Here is a 25,978-nt window from a genome sequence, read left to right on the forward strand (position 1 = left end):
GCGTACCATTAGGTACCGATGTCTGTGGAAAGTAAAAAGTATACGGCGTTTTCGGTTCCAGGTTTGGGTCTCTTCCAGTTAAAGAGAATGCCTTTTGGGTTAACAAACGCCCCCGGCACATTTCAGAGGTTTGTGGACTCGTTGTTTGGTCCAGAGTTTGAACCTGTCGTTTTTGGATATCTCGATGATATCATAATTGTCACCGATGATTACGACGAACATATCAGATGGTTGAGGATAGTGTTGAAGAGATTGGCGTCTGCTGGTTTGGTGGTAAACCCAGACAAGTGTGAATTTGGTTGCTCTCGGGTAACCTACTTGGGTTATGTTATGGATAGGGATGGTTTGAGGCCTGATTCCGATAAAGTGGCACCGGTTTTAGAATACCCGGCACCCCAGGATATTAAACAGCTTCGGCGTTTCTTGGGAATGGTTGGGTGGTATTCTCGTTTCATAGAGAATGATAGCGAGATCAAGGTACCACTTTTGAGGCTTCTTCAAAAAGGAAGAGCTTGGGAATGGACAGCTGAGCATGAGGAGGCTTTCCAAACTTTGAAGAAAAAGTTGGTATCGGCCCCAGTTTTGGCTCGGCCGGATTTTAGCAAACCGTTCACTGTCCAATGTGATGCTAGCGACTCAGCGATTGGCGCGGTGTTGACTCAGGAGTCTGAGGATGGCGAACACCCAATTGTGTACGCAAGTAAGGCTTTGACAGGGGCAGAAAGGAATTATAGTGTCACTGAGCATGAGTGTTTGGCATTATTATGGGCCATTAAAAAATTCAGGCCATATCTAGAGGGATATCGGTTTAAGGCTATCACAGATCATAGCCCACACAGCACATGATATTTCCTAAATATTTCCTGAATATTTCACTGAAAGATTGAAATATTTCAGTGCAAAGTTCTAGAAATATTTCTGCAAACAGGAAAATGTCCGCTTATGTGGGAATATTGACGCGAAAGTTGAGAAAATATTTCATTAAAATATTCCTGCAATATTACACATAAAGATTCTGCAATATTGTGAAAATATTTCACAAAATGGAAAAATTTGTTAAACACCTCAAACCAATAGGAATTTTCTGAAATATTTTAAAACCCATAGGTTATAGTAAGCCAAAAACTACTGCGCAGCTCTACAGGCCATAGAAACTGAGTTCGACCAGTGCGCATCATTTCAGTTGAATATTTCCAAAATATTTCAATGAAATATTTTCTCAACTTTCGCGTCAATATTCCCACATAAGCGGACATTTTCCTGTTTGCAGAAATATTTCTAGAACTTTGCACTGAAATATTTCAATCTTTCAGTGAAATATTCAGGAAATATTTAGGAAATATCATGTGCTGTGTGGGAGTGCACTGAGGTGGCTCAGGAATCTTAAGGATCCGTCTGGTCGTTTGGCTCGTTGGGCACTCGAGATGCAACAATGGGATTTTGACATTGTTCATCGTCGCGGTGTTAATCATCACGTACCGGACGCATTGTCGCGTATGTACGAGGATAACACGGACGAGATGTCGGCTTTCAGCACCATTGATGACCCGTGGTACATCAAGAGGAAACAATTGGTTGAGGAGTTTCCTCAACGTTTTCATGATTGGTTGGTGGAAAACAATTTGTTGTATCGTCATAGGAACGATCCTTTATTGTTACCAATCACAGGCGAGGAACAGGGTTGGAAGTTGGTTGTCCCAGAGGAGCATCGGAGTAGGATACTCAGGGATGCTCATTCTGAAATTACAGCAGGTCATTTGGGAATAGAGAAGACATATGCTAGGGTGGCTGCAGAATATTACTGGCCAGGCATTTGGCATGATGTCCAGAGGTTTGTTCGCGAGTGTCCTGATTGTCAAAGGTTTAAGGTTTCGCAAGAAGGACCTCAAGGGTTAATGGGTCAAAGGATTGTGGAACAACCATGGACGGTGGTTGCAGCGGACTGTATGGAGTTTCCATCCAGCAAGAATCAGTGTAAGCATTTGGTTGTTTTCCAGGATTTGTTTACACGCTGGATTGAAGTTAAACCAATCAGGTCTGCTGACGGCAAATCCATTGCGAAGGCATTTGAGGAATTGGTCGTGTTCAGGTGGGACACTCCTCACTTCCTGTTAACGGATAACGGAAAGGAGTTTGACAACCAACACCTCCAATCAATTTTGGAAGATTATGGTGTCAGGCATTTAACAACGCCGCCATACCACCCCCAGGCTAACCCGGTCGAACGAAGTAACCGTACTTTGAAAACGATGATTGCGACTTTTGTGGGCGAGGATCATCGGAATTGGGACAAACATGTCCATGAGTTCCGACATGCGGTCAATACGGCCGTGCAGTCTTCGACAAAGGTTTCACCGGCCTTTTTGAATTATGGCCGTCAGCCTCAACCAGTTAAGAGTTTGAGGAGAGAAGTTGAAGGTAAGGTTACGGTTCAGAGGGTTGATCCAGAGGTTTGGTGTGATAGGTTGCGTAGGTTGGACGCGCTGAGAGATTTGGTTGCGAGGTTTATTGACGAGAAACGGGAAAAACAAAGTCGTTATTATAACCGTAATAAACGAGAGGCTACTTTTCATGTAGGAGATTAGGTTTTATGGAGGACTCATAAATTGTCGAATGCGGCAAATAGGTTTTCGGCAAAGTTGGCTCCTAAATTTGAAGGTCCCTACGAAATTGTTAGGCAACTGTCTCCTTCGGTTTATGAATTGGGTTCGGGAAATAATCGGCGTGTAGCCAAGGTTCATGTGTCCGATCTCAAAAGTTTTATACCTCCACGTTCTCGGCAATAATTGAAATGTGTTACTTATTTATTTTATGTTTTAGATTGTTCGAGCCATTGTTCCAGCACAGTGTATTATGGGTGACATTTGGCGAAGCAAGCTTTCGTCGGGTTCGGGTCATGCATCAGGTGGTGCAACTGGACGCAGTGCCCCTTAGGGTTCAGCGGTTTCCGGAGTGATCGAGGATCGCAGGGTGACCAGTTCTTCGGATTCGGATGTCTCGTTGCCTCCGGCGGGTACTCGCTCTGTGGGCCGAGGCATTTCTTTTGATTGGCGTGATGAGTCGAGGGCTCATTTGGCTCGTCCAGGGTCTCGAGGAAACCAAGGAGCTTGTGCGTTGGAGAGTGCAGAATTATTGGAGAGCCGGTATGCGGTTGAGGAACTGGAGGCGGTCATGATGGACCAAGAGGAACACTCAGTTCCGGTTGCTGACGGGGAATTACATGAGGCTCGTGGTCGTGAGCAGCCCGGTGACTCTTCTAGCTTAGCATGTAGAAAATGTTGTCAAGAGAACTGTTATTTGACACTAGAGGCGCTACGTATACAAGCGTCTGACGGTTTTTAAAAACACATGGTAAAAAGAGAGAAAAATAGTTTTTTTAATGAAATATATATATTTTTTAATTATGATTAATGACTGAAATTATAAATAAAACGTTATTAAATACTTTTCACATTTTTGATAATATATTTTTAAAACTTTAGCTAAACTACTTGTACATAAATGGGATATTTATTTTAACGAAAACTTAAAGATAAATGTATATGAATGTTTTAGGAAATTTTTTTTCCATATAGAAATTCATATTTTTGTTAAAATTTTTAATTTTAATTTAATTTATTATAAATAAATATAATAGTATTATAATAATTTAATATTTAATAATAATATAAGATAATAAATTAATTAGTTAAAATTAAAATTTATTTAGTATTTACTAAATGCAATAAAAAAATATAACATACCATTTCGAAGGTTTTATTAAAAATTTACATTAAATTATTAATTAATATTAATATTAATATAGGTAGTATATTTTAAAAAGAAATGAACAAATTTAAATGTATTAAATATAACAATTGAATGCGTTTAATTATAAAAATAGTTATATAAAATATATTAACCCCCACAGCACCGAAACTTTCCTAAAAATTATTAAATATTTACTTGCAATATTCGGAATATTTAATTGCAATGTTTATTGAAAGTTGTTTAAAGATTTGAATGTCCCCATTAAATAAATGTTTAGCGCGAAACTTTCCTGAACATTTCAATTAAATCTTTGCCTAATTATAATTAGTCGAAAATATCATTTAAATGTTCAGGAAATTTGTCACACTAAACATTTATTTAATCGGGACATTTAAATCTTTACACAATTTTCACTAAACTTTTCAGTTAAATATGCCGAATATTGCAAGTAAATATTTAATAAATTTTTAAGAAAATTTCGGTGCTGTGGGGGAATATAACTATTTTATCATTATATATATATATATGGGCAATTCCACGTGAGATTTAAGTCGACCTCTTAAAATCGGCCAAAAATATTTTTTTTCTATTCTGTATCGAAAAAAAAACAGATACGTATTTTTTTATTTATGTTTAATTGTCCAAATTTTCGAGTTATGAATTTTCGAAAATTTTGACTTTTAATTGTAGACCTATATTCAATAGCTGATAAGTCCGAAAATATTGAGTTTAGGAAAAAGTTGTCAAAGAATGAAAGTTTTAGTTTTCTTTCGACTTTTAAGAAATGTAAACAAAAAATTTTTTTAAAAATTTTTTATTAAAAAAAAAAATTTTTTTATAAACAAATTAATTTTTTTTAACTTTGGGCCGGATTTTTTTTTTTTTTTATTTTCTTGTACCTTATAATATAGAGAAGATTTTCCAAAAAGTCCCGAAATGGGCCTGATGTGTTAAATGAGTTTTAAAATATTTTCAAAAATCACTTGCAAGCATCACAGTGGGATTTTTTTTACATTTAACTTTTTAAAACTGTTTACAGCGTAGACCCTTTTATTTAAAACAAAGAACACTCAAATATATTAAAAATTATACGCTGTAGAAGGTTTTAGAAAGTTAATTGTAAAAAAATCCCACTGTGATGCTTGCAATTGATTTTTGAAAATATTTTAAAACTCATTTAACACATCAGGCCCATTTCGGGACTTGCTGGAAAATCTTCTCTATATTATAAGGTACAAAAAAATAAAAAAAAAATAAAAAATAATCCGGCCCAAAGTTAAAAAAAATTAATTTGTTTATAAAAAAAAAAATTTTTTTCAATAAAAAATTTTTAAAAAAATTTTTTGTTTATATTTCTTAAAAGTCGAAAGACAACTAAAACTTTCATTCTTTGACAACTTTTTCCTAAACTCAATATTTTCGGACTTATAAGCTACTGAATATAGGTCTACAATTAAAAGTCAAAATTTTTGAAAATTCATAACTCGAAAATTTGGACAATTAAACATAAATAAAAAATACGTATCTGTTTTTTTTCGATACAGAATAGAAAAAAAATATTTTTGGCCGATTTTAAGAGGTCGACTTAAATCTCACGTGGAATTGCCCATATATACTGAAAAAAAATTTATTTGATTCAAAGAACCGAATAATTGTCTATTATCAATTAAATATTTAATTGAATCAAATAATATTTATTGGAGTCATCAATTAAATGGTATTTGCTTCAAATACGGAAATTATTGGTTCAAATACCATTTAATTGACTCTAATAAATATTATTTGATTCAAGTAAATATTTAATTGATAATAGTCAATTAATCGGTTATTTGAATTAAATAATTTTTTTTTCAGTGTATAAGTATTTATTTTGGTTTCAAATTTGATGCATGTAAGGTTTTTGAAAATAAATACCTATGCAGATGAATTTATAAATAAAATAAATTTTATTAATTTTCAATAAACGTTTCAAATAGCATAAATTTTAATTCTTATAAAATCAGCAACAGATTGTTATAATATATTAACAATATTAAAAAAAACTTTTTTTAACTACATACTAAGTTGGCAACTTTCTTTTTTTACCAATTTATGTTTTTTTTCCATTTGCCATCATAACTTTCGCAAAACTCCTCATTCTATTAATTCAATAGAAACAATATTAAAAATCAAAAACAATAATAATACTAAAAAAAACCTTTTTTAATTACATACTAAGTTGGCAACTTTTTTTATCAAATTAAACTATAGGAACTATAGCAATGAAAATAAACGTCAGGACTGACGCATACGTGGCGCCACGTAGTGGAGGATAACGACATATTTACTGTGTAAAAGAGAGAGTGTCACCGGGCTGGTCGTGAGGAGCCTTTGGATCAGGTCCGATCACGTGAGCCGAATGTTGTTGTGGTTCCTCGTCCGGCGGATCGTTTCCGAGAAGAGGCCAAGATGAAGCGTCCTATTTTGACCGTGGGACGAATCTTTCGGGGGCTAGATAGAATTCCGACAGATCCGGAATTGGACCCTCCCATGGGGGCCTGTTTTAATTGTTGGAAGACGGATCACAAGTTGGCTTATTGTCCGGAGCCGTTGGATCAATTTTGCCGGAATTGCGGACGTTATGGGGTCTGCATCGAAGATTGCCCTCGATGTGGGCGTATTTGGCGTTTGCGGGCCAAGCGTTCGGCATCAATGATGTCGGTTGCGGAGTCAGACCGATCGCGTTCCGGCGGAAGGGATTTTGGAACTCAATCTGGTCGCAATGGGTTTGAATCCAGCAGGAGGATGCGTTCTGTGGTTGTTCCGGTTAGCGTGGATCAACCTGGGCAGCGCGAAATTGAGGAAATGGGCGAAGCAGTGCCAGATGCTGGTTTGGTTGCTGAGTCAGAGCCTGTTGTTCTGGTTCCGGATCCAGTACCTTCGGCTACTGGATTAATGGATGATCTACGGTTGTTGGAGGCTTCTTTGGTGGGCCTCCCGCAAGAGTTGGTAATCGCGGCACGTACGGCCTTCTGGCAGGATCGCCAGCGTCAGGGTTTCCCTTAGAATGGGGGCCCAATGTATTTTTAAGGATTTTCTTTGGTTTCTTTTATATTATTATTTGATTTGATATGATTTCTTTGGTTAAGTGTTAACTAATTATTGGACGAATATTTTATTTTCATTAATAAATCGTTATTATTTTTGTAAATTCGAATAAGGTTAATTATTGGCTAATTGAAGGCTTATACATATTTGTTTAAATAAATACGTTTAATTTCATATTTTAAATTGGTAGTTTCTCTTTTGTTAATTTTGGGTTTAATCGGCAACAATTTTTGGATTATTGTTGGCCTAGGAGAGGGGATTGTAACGAAGCATTTCGTTATAATTTCCTTTTTGGTTATTTGGGTTATTTTTGACATTCAAATATTCGCGGGGCTTTCGTGATTGGGCCGGAGGTTTTTGGTTTCGTTTTGTGCGGTGTTTCCAGCGTCCAATGGGTGAAGCGGTTTAGGAGTTCGTCCACTGGATCTTCGAGGGAGCGTCGCGAGAGGAAGCCGGCCGGCATCATTATCATTACGTGATTAATTGCTTTGAAAGAGAGTTCGTTTCCAATCTGTCAATTAATAATCGAGTCAATCCATTATCTTTGCCTTAATTCTAAGTAACAAGTTTGAGTGTAGTTTAGTGACCAATAAATTTAAGCATTGATTAAATTCGTGTCTAATTTTTATTATTGATAAATTGTTTGTGTTGTGTTCAAATTTTTGCTGTTGAGTTTATCATTTTTGGTAAGTCCATGTTTCATTTTGAAAGCCTGTCATTTTGTCTCGCCGTTATCGCATCAATCGGTTTGGGTTCGATGCGGAATCTCCCCTTTGTTTATTAAATATTATATTGTGCAGTTGATGCAATTTTAATGTATTTAAAATAATATCTGTCACAAAAGTTGTACGGTTCAAAATAAAGTAAAGCCTAAAGAATCTATGAAACTTATGTTAAATACTAAATTATTAATTGTTCAATAAAGTCTCAATATATGTATCTTAATTCCTTTCTTTTGTCTCACACGTGTAATATTCCTACATATTTCCTGTAAGTTCCAACAGGTTATGGGCCCAGGTAGATAAAAGAAAAGGAATAAAGTGTTAAAATAAAGTTTAAGTGAATTTTAACTTCAAGAGAACGATTAAAATAAAGAACAGTGTACCAAGAGATATAAAACTCAAGTGACAATTCGGACATTAAAGTGAATTGAATAAAAGTGACAATTTAAAGTTTAAAGAATTTTAAGTAATAAAGTGTTTGTTATTTAACGATGGCTCAAAGTTTTCGCCCAAGTTTTCAAATAGAGAAGCTGAACAATGATAACTACGCCGTGTGGAAATATAGAGTTAAACAGATGCTTGTTAATTTGGAAATATGGTCAGTGGTGAATGAAGAAATTCTAGCAACTGCGGACGCAACTTGGAAAAGGGTCAGGCATAGCCAAACGGACGGGATAAATTCAAATTTTTTTTAATGAACTATCTTCTATTCTCATCTTTATGTGACAAAAATAATGTCATAAAAAATTTAAAGCAAAAAAAAATTTTTGTTATAGTTATTAACAAGCAATTAAAGTTTTTAACAATATTAAATGAAAATATTTTTTTTTCTTGAGTTCTTTTTAACCGATTTTAAAAACAAAATAGACGTTTTTTTCTTCTTGCAGCGTAGAATTTAAAAATATATTTCGTTTAAAATTTTTTTTATTTTTTAATGTTTTTCAAATTATCTACCTTCTATATTAATAAAATCAGACTTCTGTCTGTACAATGCTTCAAGCTTGAAAATTCTTATATATTTTTTCGTTTTGAGACATGAGAATTCGAAAAATGTAAAAAAAATTTCTGTTTGTCTGTCTGTATGCAAAACTTTGTTCGCGCATCACTTCAAAACGGTTTTACCGATTAAAGTGAAACTTGGCAGTCTATTAGGTATTAACGTGACTTAAAATCATAGCCTTATCCGATTAAAAAATATTAACTTGAACGAAAGTTATGACATTTTTTCAAAAAATTCGAAAAATCAAAAAAATGAAACAATTTTTTTTTATAAAATGGATGCAAAACTATCCTTAGCTAACTTTTTTAGTTAAATACAACCCATATCTATAATAAAATTTAAAAAAAAGACGTACTTTGAAATTTTTTTTCGTTTTGTCTGATCAAATTTTTTTTTACAAAAATGAAGATTCTTGATTTTTAAGCAAGTTTTTCAGGGAAAGTTATTAAAGTTTTTTATTTAAAGACCAGTATGTAAAGTAAGAAATTTGCTACATTATACAAAAATATTGTTTCAATATTCAGTTTTTAAAATCAAGAAAGTTATGCAGGAGTTAACAAAAAAATGTTCATATGAATTAAATGTATCACTGCTACTCAAAGGGTTAAATATTGATTAATTCTTGCATTAAGTTGGTATTGATATTTTCTAATTAATTAATTAATTTGTTTTCTTGGTAATTCTAATTTCAATTTTATCATAAAAATAGAAAAAATAGGAGTTTTAAATCTAAAATTTAAAAGTTCAATTATTTTTACCTATAAAAATTGAAAATGTTGATATCTAATTTTTTTCATTTTACCTACTTATTACTTTTAAATAAGATGTTTTTTGTTTTTACAAATTATGATCCAAGATAATTTAGTAATACTGAAATAAAAATGTTTCATATTTTTTATCGAATTTAATTAACAAGAATTTTTTTTAGTTTTACAAAGCTCCTGGAGCATAATCCCGAGTAGAAATTTTAACAGGGGCCTGGCCGGGTCCAGACCGGGGTGAAACAGGGAACCCGCCTGGCCCTGTTAGGGCAATTTCTGCACGGGATTTAAAAACTTGCCAGAAACAACCAATAGTGGTTACCTCCACGTGGTGCTTCTCGGAAAAAAGATAATAAATGGTTTTTTATAGGCTCCAAATGCGAAATTCTAAGACTGCAAAACGGGCCCGTCAGCACTGAAAAAATTACATTCTAATTTTAAGAAAAACTTCTTAAATATGCGCTAAGAATATTCCCTACTTAAAATAAGTAGGAAATATTCTTACAATACTAATTTTCTTCTTATTGTAAGAATATTTCCCACATAATCTAAGTGGGAAATATTAATAGCGCATATTTAAAAAGATTTTCTTAAAATTAGAATGTAATTTTTTCAGTGAATGTCTGCAGAAAACTGGCAAAAACTACTGGGCCTATACTGGCATTCAAAACGTCTCATTGCTGGTAACGGGACTTAGCACGGACCAATAGTGGCACATTATTAGGCTAAACTTTTCTATCTATGATGGCAAGTTGTAATTGAAAGTATTGGATAAAACTGAATTCTGGGATTTTTGGAAAATCCGTGACAAAAAAATAAAAATCACTACTTTCCTCGCCTCGAATCCTCTTGCAATTTTTTTAAATAGCTTCTGATTATTAAGAGAAAAAAATGCTTGCGAGGCGAGGAAACAATAGTTTAGTTGAATTTCCAGGAATTTCGGGAAATCCGTGATCCTTTCGTAATTTTCTTAAAAGGCTGTTAATATTAAAAAAAGCAATTAGCTAAAGTAAAAATTTTCGTCGAATAAACGTTGGTATTTTCAGTTTCAGAATATTGGGACGTTGCTCGGCTCAGTAATGGCACATTAATAGCAAAAATTTTGTATCTGCTATGATGGCAAAATGCAATTGCCAATATTGGGACGTAGTTAATTGATAAAAAATGTAATAATTTTTATTAGTTTTTGTATGTTGTCAATACTGGGTAAGTAATGGCAGTCAATATTGGGCCATTAACGTCTGCCGACGTCCAACCGTAATTAACACCACAAGAGTCGTCCCAATAATATCGGCCAAGACTAGGTGACAACTTTGCCAGTACTGGGCCGTTATTAAGCCATGATGGTTTTTACATTTAGGGCGATTTTAAAAATTTTAAACATTATCTTTTTACTTTCCTTAAAATTTCGTTTTCTTCTTCATTAATTAATATTAATAATCATCAAGAAAATTAGTTTCAATGTAGTTGGTTAAATACCAATCAATACTCAATATGGAAAACTATAAAAATACTAAGAAACACGTCGAAGACGGGTATCGCAGCTATTAATATATAAGTAGGAATAACAATAACTAATAACCCGTCGAAGACGGGTATCGCAGCTAGTTTATTTATAATATTATAATAAAAAACAGTCTTCTTCACGCTATACTTAAAATTAAAAAATACTATTGTATTCTGCATACATTTTTAGGTAATAAACAATTAAGAAAAAAAGTGGCCCGCTAATAGAAATAACAATATTAAATTATTTTTGTCGCCGTGTAAGCCGTTTTGATGGTGTTCGCTTCCGCTGCGCTGTTTTCGCGTTATACATCAAGTATAAATTTGAGGTTCTTTTAATGTTTGTCTGCTCTGCGATGGCAGTGAACACCATCAAAACGACGATTTTTTATGACACTAGCGCCTCAGACGGCCTTCGGCCGTCTTCGATGCTTCTATTCCATGTTCATTTTTGTTCAATTTTTAAAAGTTTTAATGTTAATTTTTACAATTTAATAATTTTTTAAATAAAATTCCATTTTACTTAAAATATTTTTTTGCTTAAGTGTAAAATTTTCTATTAATTTAATTATATTTTTAATTACAAATTATATGTTATTTATTATTTATATTATTATTTATTTAGTAGTAAAAGAATAATTTCAGACTGCAGCTCCATCTCTTAAGTATATGTGAATTTTTAATGTACTACAATTTCATTTGGAAACATGAGTTCGCCCTTCTATTCATATTACCGATGCTTAATCTTTTCGAGTTACACTTTAGAGTGCATTCGATTCTTTTATTCCATGTCTTTTTTTAGAAAGGATTATTTTTGTCACATAAAGATGAGAATAAAAGATATTTCATTAAAATTTTTTTTTGAATTTATCTGATCCGTTTGGCTAAGCCTGACCCAAGAAGAAGGACGATCAAGCTTCTTCCACCATAGGTTTGCTCGTAGATGATAACCAGTTAGTTCACATTATCAACGCCAAGTACGCAAAGGACGCATGGAAAGCTCTAGAAGATTATCACCAAAAGTCTTCGGAAGCAAGTATTGTTCATCTCTACAGAACTTTATGCAGAATGCGATTAAGTGAAGATGGTGATATGGACGACCATTTCAATAAAGTGCAAAATACGGTAAACAGACTAAATGCTTTAGGTGAAGAAATCAGAGATAAGTTTGCGGCAGCAATGTTACTAGCAACTCTACCAGATTCATACGATACGTTAGTGACAATGTTAGAAGGTAGACAAGAAGCCCTTTCATTGTCGTTAGCAAAAAGTAAATTAATCGACGAATACAAAAGGCGGAAAAATAAGAATGCGCTAAATGAAGGCTACAGTAGGGAATCAGCAATGAAAGCTCAGGTCACATCGGAAATAGAATGTTTCTTTTGCAAAAAGAAAGGACATTTTTAAAAGGAGTGTGAAAAATATAAAGTGTGGAAACAAAAGCAAGATAAAGCGAATACTGTTTCATATGTGGATAAAGATGACCAATTTTCTTTTACAACAAAAGACAATATGTGCTCAAAAGTGTGTAGTGCAAGTGAAAGCATAAAGGACAATTGCTGGATCATGGATTCAGGAGCAACAAGCCACATGTGTAACAACAAGGAATTTTTTGAAAAACTCTGTTGTGAAAAGAAAGGGAAAGCGCAGTTCGCGGATAAAGCCGAATTTACAAACGTCAAAGGGATCGGTTCCGGGACACTTAAACTTGTAAACAACGGCAAAAAAATCGCAATAAAAGTGACAGATGTTTTGTACGTACCAAAACTGAGTTTAAGTTTATTGTCGGTAACTAAGTTAATAGAAAAAGGTTTTAGTGTACAATTCAAAGATAAAATTTGCAGTGTTATTAGCCCTACAGATGGAAAGGTGAAAGCAACAGCGGTCTTGACAAAAAATAAACTCTTTGAGTTGCAGACTAAAGATTCGAGTGAAAAAGAAGTAATAAAAGTTAAAGAAGACATCCAAAATAAACATGCAGTGCAATTAAGGAAAGCGACATCGAGGCCCGTCAATCCAGGTATAAAAGTCTCAGCCAAAGCAGGAAACAACGGTCAGTACAAATCCGGAAATATGGTGTATGTCGATTGGATCCAGGTAAATATAGACGAAAAGGGCAAGGATTTGCAGAACAATGTAGGCAATAAAAATTTAGATAAAAAGCAAACAGAAGAAGAGGATCAAAATTCAGGGAAAGAAACAAGTGTAGAAAGTGCATCGGAATCAAATTATTCATCAGAATCATTTGAGCCATTCACTGATGATGAAAGTCATCACGAAAATGACAATAGGTTAAGAAGGTCGAGTAGGGAAAATAAAGATATACCACCGGAAATTTATGTGGATTTATCAAATGTTAAAAAGTGAAATCAATAGAACATCGATACAGAACAAAATAAGGGTACTAAAGACAATAATTTAAAGGACAATAAGTTTAGAGTTTAATTCTTCAGTGTATTTGCATACAATTAAATTCTAGTTAATGCTTTTATAGTTTTCAAATGTGTAAAGTGTTCAATTCAGTTTTATATTATGAATTTATTTAATACAGAATAAAATTATCGTTGAGGGAAAGTGTTGGAAAACAACGATAATTATTAATATCAATGTTAGAAATGAATCTTGAAGGAAAATTGTGTGGAAAGGGAAACCAGGTAAATGAATTACCTGAGTCCCACTTAGGGTTGCAATTTTTCGTTAGTCGTACAAAAACGGTCCTGCGGTAAATACATAAACTTGTACGGTTCAAAATAAAGTAAAGCCTAAAGAATCTATCTACTTATGTTAAATACTAAATTATTACTATTCAATCTTCAAAAAAATCATTATTAGCGACTCTTTAGATCATCCCCTAACTTACAAGGGTGACTTCCGCCAACTCTTACGCAACCCTTACGTACATGGATAATTTAATCATTATATAAATTGATTATTATAAACAAAATTAATTATATTTAATTACAGAAAACTATTTATAAATATTGTCAATAGTCTAAATAATTATTAATTATAATTTACATTTGTATATTGTTGCATAGGTCGACCGCAAGGTGGAGCAATACAAAGAAAAAAAAACTTTATATATTGGCCCGTTAAATATGTAAATGGATTCCTGGTCCTAAATTAGGTTAAAATAATATCTTTCAATATCTGAGTAAAACCCTCCCCACAGGTTTCAAGACCTTGCCGTTGGTGGGAGGTTTTGCTTGAGGGGCTCTTACCCAGAGGGAGGCTACTTCTCGATATCTCTCGTGGGGACTGAGGGGGCCAACCCTTAAAAATAGGTCGGCCTCTCTAGAAACCGAATCTTCTGTGTTTCGCTGAGTAGTGTCCCACGGCACGGGGATTTAGAGGGATATCGAGAGAGACGGGATGGACAGAGGCTTAACCGCGGGTCCATTTCGAAGATTTCCTGTTGGCAGAGTCTGACTAAGAAGCAGTGTTGCCAACGACATGGAAATTTCCCGGAATACGGGAAATTTTGACTATAATGGGAAATTTTACGGGAAATGGATAAATTACGGGAAGTTCCGGGAAATTCTTTAATAGAACACAAATTTTAATTATGTTTAACTAAAATAAAATTTTAGAAACTTTTATTGGCAAAACCAATCAAATTTGTTTTATCGGCATGTGTATAAATATATCCTTCGACTGGTCTGTGAAGATTACTGGTGTAAAGTTTTACAATTAACAAATGCATCAAACACAAAAATATTTAATAATTTAAAGATAGTTATCCGACTCCTTTTGGTTTTGCCCTTCTCGAATGCCTCAGTTGAGCGATTAAGAGTTTTAAGTAAATTTAAAATTTAATTCTAATTTTTTAAATAATAAATTAAAAGTTTTAAGGGGGGGGCACACCAGTGTAACGTTAAAAAGAAGTGTCTACGGCCGCAGTCCCATGGCAGCGTTTTGCGTTGCGTTGTAATGAGAGAGAATGCAGCAAACGTATATTTGCGTCTTTTTCTCTCCCATTACGACGCAACGCAAAACGCTGTCATGGGACTCCACCCAAAGTCATGAGAATGATTTTGATTAAAAATAAAAGTCGATTTTCAGCTGTAGGAATAAAAGTTTTTCATAAAAAAAGAAATCCTTCGATCGGAAACTAGATAATCTTATAATAAATGTAAATCAATTTTATTCTTGCATTTTAGACAAACTATACTTACACACTAAAAAAAAAGTTTTACTTTCAGCCTGTTTTCGAGGCTGAATTTAAGGTGTAAACGGTGTCAGCCCCATTAAACAAGGACAGACTTATGTGAAATACATGGGCTGAATTTAAGGTGTAAACGGAGTCAGACTTTTTTTTTCCTGTGTACGGAATGCTTGTCACCGCAATTCATGTTTTTTTCCGAAGGCGCCATTTAAATGGCTCATATTTCATAAAGTTTTGGATGAAAAAAATTTTTCATCTTAAATTAAAGCCTTATATATGTACTTTTAGATAATAAACAGTATTTTTAAAAAAGTTTCATAGATTATTAGGAAAAAATTCTTGAAAAAGACACTTCTTTTTAACGTTACAACTGGTGTACCCCCTTAAATAAATTTGAAATTTAATTCTAATTTTTTAAATTAGAATACATAAAATTTTATAATCCCAATATAAATAATGATAATAATAATATTTAAAAAATAATAATTTTATGTTAGGGCTTATATACATAAGATTACATTGCGGGAAATTTCATGGAAATTTAAGAAACTCGTTCGGGAAAATTCGGGAATTTCTTAGTTCTATTACGGGAAGTTAAGGGCACTCACTCTGGCAACACTGCTAAGAAGAAACCCTTTCATGGTTTCGTTGGCTGAGCCGTGGCGATTGAGGCGTGAGTCTCTGCCACCCAATCCATGATAAACGTTTTATCACGTTTTGCTTGGGAAAACTTAGCTCTCGTAAAGCTCGGGAGCGGTTGTGTTACAGGAGGGGCCCGTCCTCTGGGCGCCACGTTCCCATGGTGGTGCTCCGAATGGATCACCACTCTGGGATACCAGGCGACCTCTCAGATGTAATTAGCCTTTTCCTTAAATAGAGGCTCTTTAAGGATTGACCTTCTTTTCCTCTTTTCTCGTGGGACCATAATGGATACTATAGAAATTAATAAAAATAAAACCACACACGCGAGCGTCGGAGAGACCTTTTTGGGGGATCACGATGCTGGCGATCAGGATGTGGAGACGACAGAGGGGACCGTGAGTCAGTCTCAAATATGGCTACTTCTGGGATCCACTGTATGCAGATTAGCTTGCATCATTGTAAAGGCGCTTCGGCGATTCTTGCCAGGAACTTTACAAGGATGCAGGCAGCTATAGCCTTTGTTCAAGAACCTTGGGTTTACAAGGGTAAGATTAGAGGTCTAAGTGGCTGTGGGGTGCTAGTTAGTTCACCACAGGAACCAGTTCCAAGGGTTTGCCTGATCTATAAAGGTCTAGACGCTTTCCCTCTATTAGAATTAACTACTAGGGACTTAGTTGTTGTTAAGGCTAAGTACTTGTAAAAGAACAGAAATAAAAGGGAGATTGTAGTAGCTTCCGCTTATTTTCCGGGATCGGGGGATGACCCCGCACCACCTAAAGAGGTAGAGAAGTTGGTAGATTACTGTCAACGGTAAAGTCTCCCTTTGATAATAGGCTGTGATGCCAATGCGCACCATGTCGTATGGGTCAGCACTGACATTAACGACAGAGGCAGAAGACTTTTAGATTTTATGGTAGATACGGATTTAGAAATTTTAAATCAGGGTAATGAGCCAACTTTCGTTACTGTTAACAGAAAAGAAGTGTTGGATATTACGATCTGTTCCAAGTCTGTGTGGAGTGGTGTGAGGGACTGGAGGGTGTCTGATGAAGATTCCCTCTCGAACCACAGACTTATTACATTCAGAATGTAATCGAAAGATCGGGAACATAAATGGGGACGTAATCCTAGGAGTACTGATTGGGCTTAATATATTGAGGACCTCAAGGCCTCCATGGAGTGCTTCCCCACCTCTTATGGAACATATGAAGAGTTGGAACTCGCAACGGAATATCTGCGAGATTCGATTATCTGATCTTTTGAAAGAAGCTGTGTAGCCAAAAAAGTGGACTCCAACAGGGTTAGTAAATGGTGGAACTTCTGTTTGGAGGGACATAGGCAAACAGAAAAAAAACTTTTCAATAAAGCCAAGAAACGCAAGAATCAGCAAGCATGGGATGAATATCATGACGCTCGTAATTCTTACAAGAAAGAGGTAGAGAAGGCACGGGGTATCAGCTGGGGGAGCTTTTGTCAGGGAATCGAAAGAGTACCAGAAACATTAAGACTCCATAAGGTACTAGCTAGAGACCCAATAGCCAAACTACCATTAAGTTACCTAATGGTCATTATGCCCAGGATAAAAGGGAGTGTCTAAAGTATTTGATGGAAGTAAACTTCCCGAACTTTGGAGAAAAGTTGGAGAATAACTATGGCGTGGGACCCAGAAGGGCCCGAGGAAATCGGGAACACTGGAAACTAGCAGCCAAAGTTGTAACTCCGGAAGAAATTGATTGGGCAATAGGCACTTTTAAACCATTTAAGGCCTCAGGGGGGCGGTATATATCCAGTTCTTTTGCAAAAGGGATTGGAATGTATTAGGCTACCCCTCTGTAAAATTATGAGAGCGTGTATAGCTCTTGGTTACACACCCGAGTCTTGTAAAAAGACGAGGGTTGTGTTTATTCCGAAGGCCGGTCGGTCAGGGTATACTGCTGCAAAGGACTTCAGACCAATCAGTCTAACTTCTTTTATATTAAAGGCGTTAAAGACTTAAAGAAACTGGTGGATAATTTTATCAGACAGGAATGTCTTAGGGATTATCCTCTACCCCAGGGACAACATTCTTATAGAGCAGGTTTCTCAGTAGAAACAGCTTTCCATTTTGCAGTTGGTAGAATAAAGGGAAAAATTAGTAGTGGTGGCTATGCGGTTGATACTTTTCTTGATATTGAAGGTGCCTTCCCTAACACCTCTCTTAAAGTTATCTGTAGGGCAGCCAGGAAGCGAGGTGGAGAAGTTCTCTCTCCTTTATTGTGGTGCTTAGTGGCAGATGAGTTAATTAGAAAGCTCAATAGCCAGGGATATTATACGCAAAGTTATGCGAACGATTTCCTTATAATTATAAGAGGGCACTCAATTGAGACCCTCTTAGAACTTACGGAACGTGCACTTAAGATTGTCAAGGATTGGTGCAATCTAACTGGACTTTCTGTAAACCCAGAGAAAACGTATATAGTAGTTTTCACAAGAAAATATAAGGTACCGAGAATGAAGAAACCGATATTTTATGGAAAAGAAATTTCTATTTCTGAATCGGCTAAGTACCTGGGAGTAATCCTGGATAAAAAGCTGATTTAGAAGGAACATTTCGAATATCAGTATAGAAGGTTCTGTACTGTTTTTTGGGCGTGCAGAAGGGCGATAGGGTCCTCGTGGGGACTAAGGCCTAATATGGTCAACTGGCTCTATCAGATGATTTTAAAACCAAGGTTTCTTCACGCGGTGGTTGTTTGGTGGTCTAGGAATCAACTGATAATCATATAGTTCTGCGGATTTTCGATAAAACTAAATACGAATTCGTTGTCAGATTTTCAAAATGGCGTATCTAATATGGCGGACGATTTTGGAAATCTGACATCGAATTCGTATTCAATTATACCGAAAATCCAAAGCACTATTTAAAATGTACATGTTTTAAGGTATATTTTTCTTTATTATCGAAATTTTGTCTTTTTCTACCCAGTTTTCGAAGAGATCTCCAAACTCAGAAAATAGAATGAAGGACTACTCAGAGACAAATGAAAATTTTTTAAATTTTCAAACTGGATTTTAAAAGGAAAGAGTAACGCTTTTAGATGTAATATTGACCTGTAGGAGAAAAAATTATCTCTCGATGTTACATGATGTCAAATATAGCTAAAAAACGGGGTTTTTGCACTTTTAGGTTAAGATATCTCGAAAACCTGTTTTTTAAAAATTTGAATCTTCTTCTCCCAGTAAGAAGTGTGGGATTAGTAAGAATTTGAAATTTTTAATTCTTTTGAATATCGTTTTAATATTTTAAGTGGAAAAAAAATTTGTCAGTCCGAAGATAGTTAAACCCTCAAGATTCATTGTCGGAGACAAACAGCTTGTCGGCTTAGCTGTTTAAACTGAACTATAACAACTGAATTTTAGAAGTACTTATCTTAAAGAGTTGCAAATTTTAAAGGAATTAAAATTACGAAATATTAAAACGGAATAGACAAATTCAATAACTTACAAAGTAACTTACACTACCGTCCGTGAGTATCAGGACGCCCCTTTTTTTATGAGTGGAAAAATTGTTAAAACGTAGAAAATAAGAATGCTAAAAATTTTTCTTATTTTTGTCCTAAAAGCTAATGAAATTATGAAAAGACTGACACCTGATCGAAGAATTTTCGTTGACTATTCTGTCAGATACAGACAAAATACTGGATTTTGCATGCTTTTCGTAATTTTTTAATTTCTCGAAAACTAATTAACTTTTATTAGCGCTCTTGGTCTTGTTTTAATCTCTATTTAATGTAAAATCTAAATTATCAATTGGTATTGTGAAATAAATTTTTCCAAAAAACTTTGAAACCGTAAAAGTAGGATTAAAAAAATTCAAAAAATTATCATGAATATTAAAGTGTCAAAAAGGTCAATGTAAAATATGATCATTTAATAGATATACTAAAATTTAAAAAAAGCTTTTTAATTACTTAATTATTTAATTAAAAAAAAATTTTTTTTTGAAAAAGTGTCAATCTGTTTTTCAAAATTTTTTTATCCCACTTTCACAGTTTCAAATTTTTTTGAAAAAATTTATATCACAATACCATTAATTAATTTAGATTCTATATTGAAATTCTTCGATCAGGTGTCAGTCTTTTCATAATTTCATTAGCTTTCAGGAAAAAAATACGAAAAATTTTTGTCATTCATATTTTCTACGTTTTAAGCATTTTTCCACTCATGAAAAAAGGGGCGTCCTGATACTCACGGACGGTAGTGTATACTTCAAAGTTTAATAACTATTCCTAAGTCAAATGCATTCATTAAACATTTATTTGAAATAAATATGAACAAAATATAAGTGAGCACAAAGATATGAGCATAAGATTCAAGATTAATTATATTCTCAAACTAGACAATTATTATACTAAACCCCCCTGGCAGATTAGGTTTTGCTATATGTCCACTTTTAAAGTGGATATAAGGTGGACACATCGGAAATATTAAAAAAAGTTATTTAGAAGGTGAAATATTGTGAAAAAATATGTTGAATATGTTAAATGGATATTCAGAAATGACGTCCTTTGCAACTTAAGTTTCAATCAAATTATAGAAGTTGAAAAAAGTAAAAATCGCTAATTATTTATACATTTCATTAAATGTATACGTACTTTATTCTAAAAAATTAATGCAGTTACATTTACTGTTAAATAATTATAATTTTGCCCCAGTCTACTCAACACTATATTTTCTGAATAAAATTTAAAAATAAATATTAAATCCGAATTTATAACTTAAAGTTTATCATTTTTTGAATATTGAAAATGTTTTAGGTTACATTTATAGTACATTGTTAAGAATTTAAGATTTCATGTTCAACTTTTCATACATTAATAAATAATGTGTGTATCTGGTTGGATGCGTATGCATGTATGCGTATTCCCTCTGTGTTACTCCCCAAAACTCTTTCCTTGCATCACGCAAAAACGCCTGAACCGATTCAGGATAAATTTTAATTCATGTATAAACCAAATTTTTAATTTATCTATATAAAAATTGAAGCCCATCAAAGGAGCAAACGGAGGATAGTAAAAAAATATAATTGTACCTTTACTAAGCCTTGTTGAAATAATAACTCAACAATTTCTTTTAAAATAGGCAAAATTCCACTGTGATGAATACCAATTCCATGTTCCAAAAGTTTTTGCATTCTTTGAACTTGAGGCAATTGTGCATCTGATCCTTTTAACCTTTTAATAGATTTTTTAAAGAAATTGGTTACGTTATTTTTTTCATCATTCGTAATCAATGACACATTTTGATGTTGCAAAGAATCCGCTGTTTTATCACAACGACTTCGAGAAAGTGCGAAAACAACAACTGGCAATTTATCCTAAACATATGAAAATACTTTGTAAAAATTAATGTAATTTAGAACCTAATTATAAACCCAAGCAGCACTTAATATTACTGTAACATTACATTGGATATTTATAATATTACAGAGATCTTATTTGGATATTAAAATGTCTGCTGCATTCATGGTAATAATACATGCAATGTGAGAAAGAGAAAATAAAAATGAAAAGCCATCGAAAATTCTTATTTTTTAAAACACAAAGTTCTCAGTTCACAATTATACTTTGATATTATACTTTAATATTTACTTGCAGCGGTCATTTTAATACGACAATAAGATCACTATAACTTAATATGACAGGTAATATTACGAATGTCCAATGTAATATTTCAGTGATATCAAAATAATTTTCTGTTGTGCTTGGGAATAACTACCAATTAATACTGCTAGGAATCTCTTTAAGCATAAAGAATAGACAACTCACCTGCTGTTGAAGGTATTTAAGAAATGCAATCCACATTGCTCGTTCTTTTGATGAAATCATCGAAGGTTTTATTTCTTCAGTTTCTTCATTTTCCTGGGATGACACATCTGTTTCAAGAGAAATTTTATTCTGTTTCTTAGTTTCCTTAAATTTTTTCATACCTTTTTTGTCTAAACTTTGTTTAAGTTCACGTTGTCGTTGCGCATTTGCCTGTCGCCATCTATAAATATAACATTCTTAAAGTGTAAATTTACAACTAAGTAATGAAAGATTTTAAAATAAGTTTTCAATGTCAACGCACCCTTCCATAGAAAATTGACCATCAGTATCAAGAATTAGATAACAACTGTCTTTTGTTTTCATATTGCTCCCTACATATAAATAATGTTGCAACGGTACTGGTCTTCTCACTGTACTGATCACATACATCTTTCTTTTTTTTATCTGACCAACCCAATTAGCAAATTTCAAAGGATTAGGTACTGTTGCAGACAGCATAACAATATTCACAGTCCGAGGTAGTAAAATAACTATTTCTTCCCAAACGTGTCCTCTCTGCAAGAAGTATCGATTATAATTATATTATAATTAGTTAACCCTTTTACACCAAGTAGTTTCAATCGAAAGCACTTTGCTTAAAAAAATCCATAACTTTTTGGCAAAAATTAACATATTCTTGTTTTCTAAACGGGACTGTACCACAAATTTATTTACCTTTCTGAAACAATTTTAAAGATTTATAAATTAATAGTAATTTGTTGTAAATAGTAATATTGTTGTAATAGTAAATGTTTTTGTAAGATTTAATACAACACTTCAGTCTTTAAAAGTACAAAATCTCTCAACCAATACGGCGGACGAAAATTTAAAACTTTGAGCTGAGCTCCTGAAAATAACTACTGAGAGGTTTTCGGGGTAACTGATTACACAGGCACACAAAAAATAAGCGTTGTTTGTTTATTGAACAACAACAGTGCCACGCAATAACTTTTGCCCACCCTTTAGTAAATAAAGTCTTTACAAAATGTTTTGTATATTGTTTATTACTAAAGTTACTACCCAGTAAGAAACGAAAAATTGAAAAGTATTAAAAAGATTCTATTCTTTTGAATGCCATTTCTGTCCAATACTTTTCTATCCAGTGAGAGCAATATAAATAGTAACGATATCAATCCTCTTGAATACCCAGTAAGAAAGCAAAGATTAAGAAGCATTAAAAAAATTCTATCCTTTTGAATACCATTTCTGCCCTATGCTTCTGAATTCCGCGACAGTAGTATAATAATATAATACTAATATTGTTGACATATAGAATGTTCAATTACTTTCAAATAACTGCACTCATGAATTTATTTGCTATTTTAAAAAGGAATAATTATTAAATTATCAGTTAAGAGGGTTAAAAGTGTTTAAAGGTCTCTGAAATTTTTAGGTTATGATTTATTGTCTAACAGAATAACGGCCCTGACTCGTTTAAATGACGTTAAATTGGTAAACAATCAATTTTTCAGCAAGTTTTTCTTTGAACACAAACACTTTTTACAAAATCTGCCACTGTATGTATCTTATAAATTACAAAAATCCAGAAGATTGCTTGAATGCATGCAGAAACGCGGTTCCAATGAAAAATTGAAAAGTGATATAATGACAGGCTGTAATAATTTCGGATGGGATAATTGGAAAGCATTCAGAAAAAAATTTTGTCTTTGTTAAAAATTACAAAAAGAATTGAATAGCATTCATTTTTAGACGAAACGTGGTCCTATCATGGTATAGAAAAGTATTGGACAGAAATGGCATTCAAAAGTATTGGATAATTTCTACTACACCATACAGAGTTTGAATTATTTCAATCCTTTTCAATTTTTCGTTTCTTACTGGGTAAGCTCGAATAAGTCTTGTTTCAAAGCTTATTTCTTGAGTTTCAACACCATGGAAAATAAAAATAAAAGAATATATTATTTAAATTTATCACTCGGTCGTCTTAGTTAAATTATAAAACTCAGTAGTTGTACGATCACTCCGAGTCAAGTTTGTAAGGTTATTTAGTATATAAGACATTTTTAAGAGGAAAATTGTAGAAACACTTGTATAGCCAAGATATGTAGGCTGAAGACGGGTGTATAATAGTACATTATTAATTAAAGAGGGTGAGAAGGGATGCAAAAGATGGGAAAGAGACAGAAGGAAAGCTTTGCAGGAAGGTAGAAATTATATGGGAAAAGGAAAGGATTTGTCAGAGGCGTGGAGTAAGAAGGATCGGGAGGAAAGGTGGAAAAGCATTACAGAGTCTAGATATAATAAGTGGTATAGAGTAGTGAAAGGGGAGGAAATGCTGAAATATTTGGGGTGGAGAAAAAAGAGTGAAAGGTGGAGTAGGATATGTAGATTTAGAATGGGTGAAGGAATGAGAGAATGTAAATACTGGATGGAAGAGGATGAATGGAAATGCAGAATATACGCGTATGAAAAGGAAGACTGGAAACATGGAGGAATGGCACGGTGGTCCTAAGCACACTTTAACCAAAAAGTCTCTTCACTTTGAAATTTGTTCCATATCTCGAATCTGGACACTTTTCTGAGTATTTTGAGTAAAAATTAAAAATATTTCATCGAGCCGTTTTTAACCCCTTCGCAGTCAAGACCAAAATCTCATAAGTGGGCTCAAAATGCCGACAACTTTTTAGAAAACTAAAATTTGCGCAAACGAGCATACTATTGTATTTGAAGTCGCTGTTTACGAATCCGATATCAGATTTTGAAAATTCAAAATGGCAGATCCAATATGGCGGACATAAAAATTAAAAATCGACTGAATTCACTTGAAACCGAGGGGTTCCTCACTCATGAAATAACGTAAAATTCTGGTTCAGGTCTTGTCATACTCTGTATCAACAAAACTACAATTATGTTAGATTTCGTCAGAGTCCGTCAAAGTCTGTCACTAAACGCGTGCGCAAGGAACCAAGTAAAACGCTCAACTTCGCATGATTTCGTAAAAATCTGTCAAGCAATGTTAAAATTAATCTAACGCAGTGGCGTAGCAATAGGCGGTTTGGGGGGTTAGATTTTCCGGGGTCCCGGCGAACTAGGGGCCCCAAAAATTATAAAATGGATTTTTTTTATAAGCAATGAAATAGTATATAATAAACTGTATGTTTATGTGAGTTTTAATGCTGCCTGCCCGCGCAGGCATTATGAAGTTGACCAGTTATGAATATATATTATATTATTATTTTTAGTTTACTTTAATTTACATACATATATTTGTTGTTCTTAGGTAATTAATTATTATAATGATGACAACAACAATTCACGCGCTGACGCGCGCGGTTAGCTTTTAGTTTACTATTTTTTATAAAACTAACAATTTTACAAATGAATTATATCTTTAACGCCCAAATGGACAAAATTTTGGCATGAAGTTTGAGAACTTATTTCGGTACTTAAAAATCAATAGAAAAATTCACGAATCATCATTTCTTATGTTTTCATATGCGCTCTATCGAATGGCGTTAAAAAAAACAATTCTAAATATTACAAATAACGTGACATAGATATATAACCTAGAAGATAAGACTATAGAGAAAATTAAAAATTAAAATGGCAGCTCAAAAATGGAGTTTAAAGTTCAATTTTTTTTCAAAATTTGATTCGAAAGTACGAAATTGTTAAAAGTGTTTAGATCAGCTTGAAATTTGTTACTCGGGGGTTTTAGGGGTCGCTGATCACGAATCTGAAGTCCAATTTTAAAAATTCAAAAGGCGGATCCAATATGGCGGATAATTTTTTTAAAAACTCTTTAAATTGGCTTGAAACTTGTTACTCGGGGGTTTTTGGGGTCGCTGATCACGAATATGAAATCCAATTTTAAAAATTCAAAATGGCGGATCCAATATGGCGGACAATTTTTCTAAAAAATCATTAGATTCGCTTGAAACTTTTTACTGGGGGGTTTTTAGGGTCGCTGATCACGAATCTGAAGTCCAATTTTAAAAATTCAAAATGGAGGTTCCGATATCGCGGACAATTTTTCTAAAAAATCATTAGATTCGCTTGAAACTTGTTACTTAAGGGTTTTTTGTGTCGCTGATTAGGAATGTAATGTCCAATTTTTAAAATTGAACATGGCCGCTCCAATATGACAGTCGAATTTTTTAGTTGAAATTCGATAATCACGTTCTTTAGCCATTAAAATACTTAAAATATTTTTAATGTTTTCCAACTTTCACCACGTGGAGGTAAACGTGAACTGGAAAGTCTCTTTTTTTATTTTTAAATTTTATATTTTTTTACTTTTTTATTTTTTTCTTTTTTTATTTTTTATGTATTTTTCTTCTTTTTATATGTTATTATAATTTTTGAATTTAAAGGTCAAAAAATCGAAATGTATATGTTTTATTTTAATCATTACTTATATTTCAAGGTCAGGTTGAAAAAACCAATTGAGCCGCCGGATCGTAGATCGTTTTGATCTAAAATTTTTTTTTTTTTTTTTTTTTTTTTTTTGATCTATCGTTTTGATCGTTTTCTCGGCC

General features: G+C 33.5%; 1 protein-coding gene across 1 annotated transcript in view; it reads right to left on the reverse strand.

Moving 5' to 3' along the window:
- LOC122505074 (helicase SKI2W) overlaps positions 1-25,978 on the reverse strand; it is a 243,877-nt gene that overhangs the window by 47,673 nt on the left and 170,226 nt on the right. Inside the window, exons 5-7 of the mRNA XM_043616495.1 lie at positions 21,742-21,995; positions 21,441-21,660; positions 20,705-20,989 (exon numbers count right to left, since the gene is read on the reverse strand). Coding sequence (XP_043472430.1) covers positions 20,705-20,989; positions 21,441-21,660; positions 21,742-21,995 — 759 coding nt within the window. The remainder of the gene's footprint in view (positions 1-20,704; positions 20,990-21,440; positions 21,661-21,741; positions 21,996-25,978) is intronic.

The sequence above is a fragment of the Leptopilina heterotoma genome, unplaced genomic scaffold, assembly GCF_015476425.1.
Source record: "Leptopilina heterotoma isolate Lh14 unplaced genomic scaffold, ASM1547642v1 Lhet_34, whole genome shotgun sequence".
NCBI classification, from domain to species: Eukaryota; Metazoa; Arthropoda; class Insecta; order Hymenoptera; family Figitidae; genus Leptopilina; species Leptopilina heterotoma.